Source organism: Schistocerca nitens, chromosome 1 (assembly GCF_023898315.1).
Source record: "Schistocerca nitens isolate TAMUIC-IGC-003100 chromosome 1, iqSchNite1.1, whole genome shotgun sequence".
NCBI classification, from domain to species: Eukaryota; Metazoa; Arthropoda; class Insecta; order Orthoptera; family Acrididae; genus Schistocerca; species Schistocerca nitens.
In genome coordinates this window covers 901,177,507-901,190,961 of record NC_064614.1, presented here as the reverse complement: position 1 = coordinate 901,190,961, position 13,455 = coordinate 901,177,507, and the positions used below count along the sequence as shown (strand labels likewise).

The 13,455-nt window shown below is 44.2% G+C and overlaps 1 protein-coding gene across 1 annotated transcript in view; it reads left to right on the top strand.

Moving 5' to 3' along the window:
- Positions 1-1,214: 1,214 nt before the first annotated feature.
- Positions 1,215-13,455, top strand: part of LOC126211576 (protein rhomboid) — a 245,627-nt gene continuing 233,386 nt past the window's right edge. The window contains exon 1 of the mRNA XM_049940005.1: positions 1,215-1,532. Coding sequence (XP_049795962.1) covers positions 1,215-1,532 — 318 coding nt within the window. The remainder of the gene's footprint in view (positions 1,533-13,455) is intronic.

Below are 13,455 nucleotides of genomic sequence, written 5' to 3'. Positions count from 1 at the left end.
CCACAGCAAATTGTTCAAATGGCTCTGAGCACTATGGGACTTAACATCTGAGGTCATCAGTCCCCTAGACTTAGAGCTACTTAAATCTAACTTACCTAAGGAGAGCACACACATCCATGCTCGAGGCACGATTCGAACCTGCGACCGTAGCAGCAGCGCGACTCCGGACTGAAGCGCCTAGAACCGCTCGGCCACAGCGGTCAGCTATCCACAACAAAATATTGGCTCATAGCATGTTCTGGCACAGGTATCAGCCAAGCAATACTCACGGGCTGCTGATAATGACTAGACAGACGAATATGTTATAGTCGCCTGACAGTTTATGTGAGCAATTGTTTGGCAGATATGAACAAACATGTAAATCTTACAACTTGTTATGCCCTTTGTACGTTGTTTTTTTTTTTTTTTTTTGCATTATTTGCTTCTCCACTTCATGACGGGATATGAAACAGTCCGTTAGCATCAGTGAGCCCAAAGCCGCTCGCGTGTAATGATTATTCAGGCGGCGCTGCGGAGCGAATTTGGTTGAGGAAGGCCGTGCCAGGTGAAAGCCGTTTCGCAAGCGAGCATCTGCGGCCGGCCTTAACACCTGAGCGGGCGCGAACTGTTGCGCTGCCGCGGGGCCCCCACCCCCCGCCGCTGACGGCTACTGACGTCACCGCGAGTGGAAGGCCTCCGCAGAGTCCGCCGCCAGCCGCAGCGCACTCGGCCGCCAGCGTTCGCCCCCGCCGGGCTACTCGCGCGGCACCGCTCGGCCGCCACTTGTTTACTTGGATCGCGGCCCACTGTGCCGGAACCGCGACTGTAGTCCTGCCCGCTCGGACGACTCTAGTCTTACAAGTTTATCGTCTGCAACCTAACAAATGACTCAGTCTACTGTTTCGTTAATAACTATTTTATATTTCTAACAGGCACAGTGACCTAAGCCAGTCGTGGAGAAAAATGGTACGACACTGGTATTCGCTGTTCAAATGATGTAGACTGGAGCGCGACCTCTACGAAACGGCACAGTACCCCGTTCTCATGCTGTTTCTCTTTTGAGACGCCATTGGACTGAAACTGAACTTTCGTCCTCGTGCGTACTGTGTAGCACAATTTATGCGTACGACAGACAGTGGCCGTGTATCGGGTGTCGGCAAGAAGGCACGCAGCAGTTTCAGCTCGCCTCGCAGAAGAGTGACGTAACGCGATCGCAGTAGCCACTTGCTGACGCGATGCCGCCCAGCCAGAGAGTCGCCGGCGGCGAACTCAGTGGCGCCGTTCGTGTGCAGGCGGAGACGAAGGTGCCGTGCGGCGTCGGCGTCGGCGGCGGCGTGATGGAGGCGTCGGCCGCGGAGGCGCTGCTGGTGGCGGAGGCGGCGGGGGCGGCGGGCGGCGACCCCGAGCTGCAGGCGCTGGCGCCCTCGTCCGCCCCCTCGCCCTCGGCTCGCCGGCCGCAGCAGCCGCAGCGCCACAGGCCGGCGCAGCCCCAGGACGGCCACGGCTGGCGCTGGAGGCCCCCCTGGTTCACCATCGCCGTCAGCATCGTTGAGGTCAGTACCTCTAGCTGCCAAGCGTACCGCGTTGTAACGAGTCTTGCAAATTACAACATTTTGCAGTTAGGCTCTTTAACCCTTTCGCCCGAAATAATTTACTAGCCTCAAATGGTTCAAATGGCTCTGAGCACTATGGGATTTAACATCTGAGGTCATCAGTCCCCTAGACAGAACTACTTAAACCTAACTAACCTAAGGACATCACACACATCCATGCCCGAGGCAGGATTCGAACCTGCGACCGTAGCAGTCACGCGGTTCCGGACTGAAGCGCCTAGAACTGCACGGCCACCGCGGCCGGCTACTAGCCTCACTTATAAAATTTTGCGTATCACCTAAAAATAAAGAATGATCTGTTACCAATAGATACCAAAAACATTTAAGATTTCAGTGTTCCATTCATTGGAAGAGCTTCTTATAAAATTGCCAATCATTTCAAAGGTGTTGCATCAAAATGAGCTGTTACTACAGTTGCGCTCTACTAAAACTACGATTCTGTGGTTTTGGTACAGTACGTAAATGACGTACGTAGTGAATGGTAGGTTTACCGATAGTACTGGTAGCACTGTTAGGAAAGAAACATAGATGAATCTCAAGATTTTAAACATGGCTGAAACAGCAACTGTTGAAATTCTTCACGGTAAATGATGACAGCCAAAACAGTTGCAGGATAAAGATTTATTAAAAGTCTTGACCAAGATTTCGGTATATAAAAATATACCTTCATCAGCAGTCAAATATCCTGAACAGGAAGACATTTTCATTAGCAAAAACTTAGCATCGGAAATGAGAAAGAAAAAGCACTATAACTTAAGTAACCGTAAAATTACCAGCGTATTACAGGCACAAAATTATTTGGCATTAAATCCGGAGTTTACAAAATTACGTGTAACGACTGCCCAAACTATTACATTGGACAGACAGGTAGACCCATTAAAGTAAGGTATAAAGAACACATGCTAGGTAAAAATGGGGAAAACGTACATAATTCCACGTTTGCCGAACATCTATGGCTCTTACAGCATACGCCACGTAAACTGGATGACGTAGAACTGCTTCATGAAGCGAGTGTGGGTTACAAACTGGACCTGCTGGAAGAATTAGAGATTTTCAAGTATCTGTCTCAAAAAGATGGTTTTGTTCTTAATAAACAGGAGCAGATTAGAAAAAAAAATTTTTTTAGACAGTTTCAAACCCCTCCTTGCTTTACTGTAATATAGTATGGCTGACTAGAAGTTAGTTTTTTTGCCTGTTGATGCCGGTAAAATGCGCTTTTCCTGTCTTGTTGGGATTTTACGTATTTTTGATGTTTCCTGTTTGTGATTTTCGATGGTTATGTGTGGTTAATTGACTGTTATGTTTTTATTCACAACGACAGATGGTTTCGTTTTACTTTAACATTTTGATTGTTTTCGCTAGTATGTATTTTACCGTTTTACGTTACGCGAGATTCTCGCGCATAACACTAGCGCCCACTCTCGTTAGATGTGTTCCATAGCGCAAGCTTCATCTGCTTGACACTAGGACACATGTAAATTGGTTTCATATTTTCTATTTTACATACATGTTTTTAAATGGTTCTGATATGTTTTATTTATTAAGACAGACGGTTTGAATTAGCATAACTTTTAATAATTTTGCTGCGCATGTGTATGTATCCATAGATTTTTAATGTCCGCGAGTATCTGGCACATACCACAAGTGCCCTCTTTCGGCCAAACCATCTGCCCTAGGGCTCTTACACTCTCGTCACGATAGTTCATAGGTGAAGTACAGATGCTAAACTGTGTTCAAATTGACCCTGTGTCCATAATCACGTTGTATAAATGGAGATGTTGTCTTAACTGCTGACGACGCCTTTGGCACAATTGTTTTATTAATCTCCATTGCAAGATGTAATTTTAATAAGTGACTAAAAGTTTTTGTGCCTGTAATACTCTGGTAATTTTACGGTTACTTAACCTATAGTGTTTTTTTTTCTTTCTCATTTCCGATGCTAAGTTTTTGCTAATGAAAATGTCTTCCTGTTCAGGATATTTTACTTCTGATGAAGGTATATTTATATATACCGAAACATTGGCCAAGAATTTTAATAAATCTTTATCCTGCAACTGTTTTGGATGTCATCATTTACCGTGAATAGATGAATCTGTGAGAGAAAAACTGCCAACCGACAACTCCTCTTTCTTTTTGTTTGTTTTGCACGTAATTAGAACCGCTCATCGTTCAGTGTTAGTCCATTGTGTATTTTTATCCTTACAAAATATATATTGCATTTATGAGATAGTAAAAATTAGCTCCTCGCGTAGCTCTACCGCATTTATGTAACCAAAGCAACTGTTTACAATGCAAGTACACTTTACATGCACAAACACAAATAATCTATGTAAAAATGGAAATGCCGTGTGGCTAGGGCCTCCCGTCGGGTAGACCGTTAGCCTGCTGCAAATCTTTTTAGTTGACACCACTTCGGCGACTTCCGTGTCGCTAGGGATGAAATGGTGATGATAACGACAGCACAACACCCAGTCTCTGAGCGGAGGAAACCTGCGACCCAGCCGGGAATCGCACCCGGGCCGTTAAGCATGACAACCCGTCACGCTCGCCACTTAGTTACCAGGGGTGGACAATTTTCATTGTAATTATTGTTGTTATTTTGTACTCAATAGAACGTTCTTCATCATGATCAAAGGCAAGAGCTTCCTGTTATTACTGATAAGCGCGTAAGTTGTTTTGGAATAACAGAAACGTTTTTTATATAAGCTCGATGATGTACTGAACCGTTGTTTGATATGTTTAGTTTTTGCGGTTTTTTTCCAATTATACCTGTTTTTGAGAAATTTGCGTTTCCTAGCGCTAAATGAAAACCCTGTATTGTTTTCTTATTTTTACAACATCTCTGAGGTGACGCCCGACAGGCATGCAACACGCCTAATGTACAGGTAACGCGGTTGTGATCTTAACTGACCAAAGCTACTAGGAAAACTACTGTAATGTACAGTCTACGTTAGCCTACGATAGTTTTACAACTCTACCTATTACACGTCTCATAAAGGAAAGCATACCCTGCCTCACAGTTGCAACAAACTTGATAGACATAAACAAGCTGGTGTTTCATCGATCACATGTCCACACTGTTTCGGTTTTTACGCAAATAGGTCAGGTAGACTATTTGATATACGACACAATGAACACATGTCAGCTCTTTGGTTGAATGCACATCATAAATCTGCAGTGGCAACTCGTCTTCATGACAGCAAACGCGGCATTACAAACAGCAATAAAGATCTCACATTCTGTCATAGACAACCTTCAAGCACAAAACTCAATCTACTAGAGGCACTTGAGATACACAGACAACTGATTCTCCAACTGACTGACATGGTGAATGAACAGACAGGTAGTGAATACAGTACATTACTTTCTGTATTGTGTAACTACTGTCCCTTAATACAACAGTCTCACTAGCAGCAATGAACACAATTTCGTTAGCCCTGGCTCAAAACAAAAATACTCCCTGTAGTGTCCATATCATTTCACTTACCACGGTCGCTTCCTCTCGCCCCCTCCCTCCTCTTCAAACACAACCCCCAGAACGCACAAAGTGCCACTTTGTAGGCAATTTCATTTACGGATAACTGAAATAGTGTGAACTTATGAACGCAAAAAGCAGTAGAAGTAGTAAACTCTAACGATTATTAAGTCACTATATACGTAAATCAACATGTCAAATTTCGTCTTTAATATGTAAGCATGTCAAATTTAAATTCTTAACAGTCACTTCTCTAAATAAACTTTAATTTCGTATTTTATATCGTCAGTTATGTAAATGGAAATTACAGTAGATCTAATACTCCATCATATCACTGTAACACATGTTGATATGCACAATTTGAGCCATATAGTACTGTAATACGCGTGTTAAACAGCGCAAATGTGGACGTTTTCAGCAGTGCAGAAGACGAAAACGTATGGTCAGACGCAGGTAATATGTTACTTGCAGTAATTTCTATCATTCCTCTTCCATCATCTCATTAATGACGTAGACGTATAGTTAACGTCACTGCATCTAGCAACTGTGACGATCTGTCATTGTTAGGTGAAAAACTGAAGCAGATATGAGGCTCAGTATATCCACAGTCCTTGAAAATGGAGCTGCAGCTCCAAAAGACGTTGGACAACAATTAGAAAAATATGTGACTGACTACGGAATGTTATTAATTAATAATCCCTAACCTAGAGTTACAGTCGCGGATAACTCACGACGTAATGCCCAGAAAAATATAAAGATTATTTAACTGTACTGTCTTTCTAATAAATACCTCGCAGGCTGTCCTACCATTCGCACGACTCGTACCATTCTGTTTAACAGCTGTGTTCACTGCTTTCGCCAAAAATGCTTAGGCAAACCCTGAGCTAGCATGGTTCGAGCACTGCAACAGTCCTGTTCGTACCATCAGCACGTCCATTTTGCTCTGAAGTGTAATGATTTGTGACGATGAGATGTACACCACATTATTTCATCAAATCTCAGTAGTCAGTATTCTCAAATTCGCTTACGCCATCACACTGAAATGTTTTTGGTGCTAGACAACCAAAATTCTTCACAACTTCTGGTTGAGATAATAAGCCATGTGTAGCCATCAAAAATCATACGTAAGGCACAGGGCACAGGAAATATTCATATCCTCCCAGCGATTTGCACTCCATAGGTCCATACAAATCAGTGCAAATCTCTTCTCCAGGTTGTGTAGCACACCACTTTCGCGACTGAAAACTGCTCCGACTGTGCTTACCCTTATTAACACAAGCCTCGTAAAATTTTTCGCCAATGTCTTCAGCACCACATTGCTTCTAGAATTGTTGAACATGACGTTTCTTCTTATAAATCAAGTGTTCGTGTCAAATTCTCTGATATTCCTTCGATGCAACATTTACGTTAGGATTACAAGGATGAATTGGTTTTGTCACTTGACTCAATGTCTTCAACAAACTGCTACTGCATATGCCACACGCTTTAACAACGCCATTTATTCGGAATTCACACTTGTCTTTTGATGGATAAAAGTCGGATGCCCTGTCCATTGCAGATTACACAGAAAAGATATTTATTCAAGAGATTTATTCACGCTTCTGGAGTGCACAAAACATTATCTGTAACTTCCATTGTCCATCGACAAGAGCTTCAACATAAATAGTCTATTTTCCTGGTGTCTTGATAGTCGAATTATTGCCCATACGTATCTGCAGTGATTTTGCAGACTTAGAACACGATTTGTAGCACTCGGTTTTCTTAGCCGTGTGATTTGTTGCTCCACAATCGGCGATCGACGGATCCTCGTCTAATTCTGCACACATTACTTCACCAATGAAAGGCTGGTAAGGCAATTTAATTTTGTTTATTTACACCTTGTTTCTGTTTGACACTTGGACATACTTTTTAACATGAACAAACCCACGATAAGCGAAAAATTCAAGCTTCGTTTTGTTTGTCGTCTTTTCCTACTTACTTGATGAAGTAAAGTTCATGCCGGTGGCGCCGTCTCTATTTCTCGTTTCTTGAAAATTACTTTGGTACCGAACACGTCCACTAAATGTTTTAGTTTCTGTTGATCTTTATTTCTTGCCCACTACGACTGTCGCAGACTTTCATAACTGTCAGGCACAGTCGAGTAGTCGCACCATTCATGTTGAGCCATCAGGGTGCACAATGTTACTGCAAGCGAAGAAGCTTTTAAGTCGAGCGAGATGTGTCACCATGACATTACCTGAAATCACATGACAGTTGAAAAATTATGACTGAACATAATGTGTAGCCTGCTTTGTTTTCTGTTCAGACGCAGTATGTAACAGCTTGTCCCACATACCTCGCGCACTCACACGCAACCAACAACGCCTTGACTTATGCTTCAACAGTTCTAGCGACGATCTGACTCACTGCACCACCAGCTTTGTCCCGACTTTTTAGTGCAGCATCTATTTGTGCTGTTGCAGCATCCTCTCACGAATCCCCTGTTTTTGCGGATGGCCAGTACACTCCTCGTGTGCACCGTCTGAAGCGCGTAATATGTTTTGTAATGCTAACTTCCGTGTGGTCCAATTTTCAGCCCCACACAGTTTCTCAATCCCATGGAAATACATTGCAGTCTCATAAAACAATTCAGATTTACAGTTGCAAAAATTCCACACCAGAAAGTGCCGGACAATTGTGTACATTCAATATGAGCCGTGTAAATCATACCACACAACTGCGTTTCTGGTCTCAAGAGATGTGCAGTAACAGTACCTTATATACCGGGTGTACAGAAAGTGCGGAAACACTTTCACTTATTTATTGCACAAGAACCAAACATTGTACAGATATCATACGTATGTCGTTTTGAAGAGAAACCCTGAATTTTTTTTTATTTATACCGCCACAGCGTAGTTTGGTAATTTGCCGATAGTCAGCGCTAGTCGCAAACATGGCGAGTTCGGCTGTGGAGCGAGCTTTCTGTGTGTTGGAGTTCGACAAAAACAAGTGTGCTACAGCAGTTCAACGGATGTTTAGAACCAAGTACGGTAAGAAGCCACCAACAAGGAAGGCCTTTTACCACTGGCACAACAAATTCGTTACGACGGGTTGCTTGTGCCCGTCAAAGAGAAACGGACATCCCAGTGTGAGTAAAGTGAATGTGGAGCGCGTACGAGAGACATTCGTAACGAGTGCAGTGCGTCGTGCATCCCGTGAACTCGAAATGGCTCCATTGACAGTGTGGCAAGTCCTGCGACAGAAACTGTCCATCAAACCATTCAAATTGGAGCTAGTGGAGAAGCTCAATGACGACGACAAAGAGAAGCGTTATGAGTTTTGTTCTCAGTTGCAACAATTGAATGAGAATGGGGGTGGCATTGTTGATTGCTTAATTTTCAGCGAAGAAGCCACTTTTCACACTAATGGGAAAGAGATCAGGCATAACCGTCGAATCTGGGGTACAAAGCATCCACTCGAATGCATTGAATTTGAGTGTGGTTCCCCAAAGGTAAATGTTTTTTGTGCCTTGTCACGTCGAAAACTGTGCAGGCCATAGGCCATTCTTCTTCGCCGAGAGCACTGTCACTGGATATTCCTACTTGGACATGTTACAGCAATGGCTGATGCCTCAAATGCAGTCAGACACTCCGATCATCTTTCAGCAGGATGGGGCTCCATCCCATTTTCATCATGAAGTTCGTGGGTACCCAAACACGGAGCTGCCGCATCGATGGCTCGGCCGTGCTACAGAAGGGGACAGCTGTTTCATGAAATGGCTTCCCCGATCAACAGAGCTCACTTCGTGTGACTTTTTTCTGTGGGGACACATTAAAGGTCGGGTGTATGTACCGCCTCTACCACGTGATGTAGTAGAGCTCCGGGAGAGAATACAGGGAGCGACTGCCACAGTCGACGATGCCATGCAGGGACAGGCATGGCAAGAATTCGATTATCATATTGATGTCGGGTCGCTCTTGGTTCACGTGAGTAAAAAACCTTTAAGTTTCTCTTCAAAATGCAGTATGTATGGCATCTGTACAATGTTTTGTTCTTGTGCACTAAATAATTAAAAGTATTCCTGGACTTTATGCACACCCTGTATTTGAGCGGTGTATGTTCTGTCGGACATCACATTGACATTAAATATTATCCGAATTCCTTCGGGAATCAATAAGTTACGAGTAGGGCTTTAATGGACGCTGATCTTCAGCATGCGATAAGTTGGAAATCTGGGTGATCAGGGACCGTGTCCGGATGGCCGAAGCGATTAAAGCGGCCGATCATGAGGACCGGTAAACCCGGGTTCGAGTCATGGTCGGCACAAATTTTCAACTTTCGCCAGTGCATTACCAGTGTAGCTGGAGGTCAGGAATTCCCATTTATACCATACCTTTCATTCCCCATTCACTATTTCTTATAAATAACAGTACCCAATTCCTTTCTTGAACCGCGGACTGAGTCCGCAGCCTATTGCAGAAACTCACATAAAAGTGGACAACATGAAGCAAGCGCACAACATAGTTCTTACAGCACGACATGCATATAATGAAACAATGAAAAACATCGCATACATAGATGTGCTACATAGCAAAGAGGTTATTATAAACGTTTCACGTCAACGTCTAGTACTGTTGGTGATGAGACTCAATATGTTAACGCGCACCCACGGCCCAAGTTGCCCCCCCCCCCCCCCCTCTACCATCCTCAGTGTGAGCTTTCTTCTATCGTTATTTGTACATCTACTGTGGAATGCATCAGTGTTCTCCATGCCAGACGACAACTGAACCGTGCTCGTGAATGTGTAATTTTATTGCTGTTGCGACAGACATGCAGGCGTCGTTTAACTGCCAGCTCACATGACACTGCTGTTCCTGACTAAACTCAACGTCCGAACGTTAATAACACCCTAAGTATCGTCGACGTTAACACTGTCGCCGCTGTTGTCACCGCAGTAGCACAGACCAGTTATTTAAGTTCCTTAGATAATTGTACGAGATATTTTCGTGTTCTTATCATTCTGGTCGTGCGGTAGCGTTCTCGCTTCCCGCGCCCGGGTTCCCGGGTTCGATTCCCGGCGGGGTCAGGGATTTTCTCTTCCTCGTGATAACTGGGTGTTGTGTGATGTCCTTAGGTTAGTTAGGTTTAAGTAGTTCTAAGTTCTAGGGGACTGATGACCATAGATGTTAAGTCCCATAGTGCTCAGAGCCATTTGAACCATTTTTCTTATCATTCTGCATTTCCTTGTTGGAGTACGACAAACATATCACGGAGCGTCGAATTGCTATGGAAAATACTATTTTATTCTCTGACAGTCCGGTTCGCTGGTCCTTTCTCTGTTATTCTAACAACATGATGCCTGTGAGATTGCAATGCCTGCCTGTGAGATGCCACTCTTCACTTGAACGCTACAGCAGGGGCGTCCGCCCCCAGAACGTGACGAAGTAAAATAGGGTGATGCAATATGAAAAGTATATAAGTTGTCTATTGATTTAATAATAAAATCTGTTTTAAATGGTTGCCTAGTAACTGTCGTATTAGGCATTTGCCACCACGGTTGCTTTTTCGAGTTTGATATGTCGATACTGAGGATATGTTTTAAAATAAGCCAGTTCTTATTGGGATAAACTGAGATGTAAAGATCACGGGACAATCTGACGCGCTGGCATTGGGCCAGCTTTGAGTAATCTCGTTGCCCATTGTTCACACCAGTTGCAACTGGCGGCGGTTATGAAATCACGCCGAGCAGGCAGATGAGATCTGGACTCGTGTTTTGCGGATGTAAACAATGTTGTGAATACCATTCCCCTACGCCCGCCCCCCCCCCCCCTCCTGCCCATTCTCTCCTGGACAAACAGCAACGATCAGAGAAACGATGGTCAATCGAGAAATAACGCTACATTTGAATGGTATGCTACATAATGTACTTGCGAATTCCTCAAGTCTTAACTATGAATAAAAGCGAAGCATTTAGATGAGAAAGAAGATAAAGTGATTCAAAATAATGGACACTTTGATGTGGTACGTTGAGTATGTACAGTCGAGCTCTGTAGGGTGCATCTGGATATCTCTATGTGTTCCTTGTCGTTGAAATGACAAAGAACATTGGTTTCCTGTAAAATGTGCTTAATGGGAGTATTCTCGAATTGAAGAAGTATTTCTAAGTTTGGATATCTATTTCTTTTTTATTTCTCGGTGTTCTTTTCAGTTCATCTACTGCACGTTGCGTGCTGAATATTCTTACCATGATGTATGTTATCCGACACGCTCCGCTGGGCGTAAGTCTGGGAAATAAGACGGCCGGGTACGCTACCTGAAAGTCTTAGTCCTACCCTCCTTACTACTGTCGTACGTCCCCGTTGTTTCACGTGTGGAAACTTCCCTCTACTCGTAAGAAGTGCGCGTGGTAACCGTAATCTGCAAGGATCAGTTCATAACCTAATCGATGAAGAATGTCTTGTACATTGGTACGCAGTTTCAAACAAAGTTCATCAGACCAAAAAACTGACACGACGAACTATGGTTCAAATGGTTCAAATGGCTCTGAGCACTATTGGACTATACATCTATGGTCATCAGTCCCCTAGAACTTAGAACTACTTAAACCTAACCAACCTAAGGACATCACACACATCCATGCCCGAGGCAGGATTCGAACCTGCGACCGTAGCAGTCGCGCGGTTCCGGACTGAGCACCTTAACCGCGAGACCACCGCGGCCGGCCCGACGAACTATGTGGTGTGTACAAAACAAGGCGGACAGTGGTGCGATGCATAGTGTGACGCTCCAGCCGTTAGCATCGCCCTCACGCTTCCGTAGTGTGAGCTTCAGGGTGGTCGTAGGATATTTAACTCTATTTTCATATTCATTCATTTAGGTACGATGGCGCTACTTAGCCATTGCAGTGTTAATTATGGGTGGTATATAGCAATCACAAGTACTATCCCAACGAAGGTTAACCTCCCTCCGATTGGCAGGGTGTGACGGGCGGTATCGCGCAATAGGATGATTCAGTCCGACAGCATCTCTGGGCGTTTTGATTTTATGAAGCATCGCAGTTCCTGCAAAGTGCCTTCATAGCGCTGCTTATTGATTGCTGTTCCACGCTTGAGGAATTCAACGAGCAGAGGGCCCCTGCAATCGACGGAGGAGGTCATCATCCCCATATCGGAACTTGGGTGAACAGCTGTGGCTTTCTTTATCAGGCGATGTGGAATGTTTCCCATATTGGCTTTGCCCACGAGCTGTCGCAATGCTATCGGCCGGAATCATCCTGTCGCACGATAACATTCGCCCCCACACTGCCAATTGGCGAATGGTACGCTTCAATGTTTTGGTTGGACAACACTGCAACATCCTTCGTAGAGTCCGGATCTCGCACCCTGAAATTTTGACATCTTCGGTAACCTGAAGAAAGACATGCGTGGATGTCGGTTTCATTCGGACGAGGAAGTGCAGGAACGGGTGCGGTTGGGGATCCATCAGAGGCCAACAGCGATCTATGAAGCAGGAACTGATCGTCCCGTCTCCCAGTGGGATAAATGTCTTATTGTGTGTAGTGATTACATTTGAATGCAAACATTTCATAGTCCTGTTGCGGAGGGAGCTTTCGGTTTCCATTTGACAGCCCCTTATAAATTGTTCTAGGGAGCGTCAGAAGAATGAGCTGTTTTCCAAAGTGGCGCTTACCCCAGCATTGCCGTTTACCAGGGTAGGCAACGGCTGGAGCATGAGACATGGCTCAAAGACAGAGACCACGCTGTCGGTGCTTCAGAGTGCTTTCCGTGTCTCTCTGCGCAGAACGCATCGCGTAGTCTGCCTTCTCACGTACATCAAGCTATAACGTTTGTAGCAGAGTCGCTCTAGCATTTTTCACTTCTGACGCAGCGCAGCTGACAGCAGTGACTCCTTCCCTTTCCTTTCCACCCCTCTCCACCTTCAATTTACATACCTTGACACGGTATTTGTCAAGCCTATGTAGCAAGATAAGATCCTGTGCTTCACACGATAAGTCATTGGCCTATGAATTATTGTTCTTTCTCATTGCACAATGGTGTTTTCTTTCTTTCTTTTTTCTTTTCAGAACACCGAGAACTGTATTTGAAATTCGCATGATGTACGTATGATCAAAGTTAACAAACTGTAGTATCGTAAACGTCTCTTGCAGTGAATGTGTAATCTTTTCATTCTAATTCAAATTCGGAGGAAATCTAATGGATAGGGTGAATTGATCAGACACACAGGAAAGGATCTCACACACATGACATATGAAGCTGTGAAATCAGGAAGTAACCGCTACTTTCATGATACATTTACCGCAAAGCACCGTTCAGAAAGTAAATCATTACAGTCTGTGGTCCGGACAAAAGCTACTCGATCTGGAAGCAAATACAGACTTCAGTCATTTGG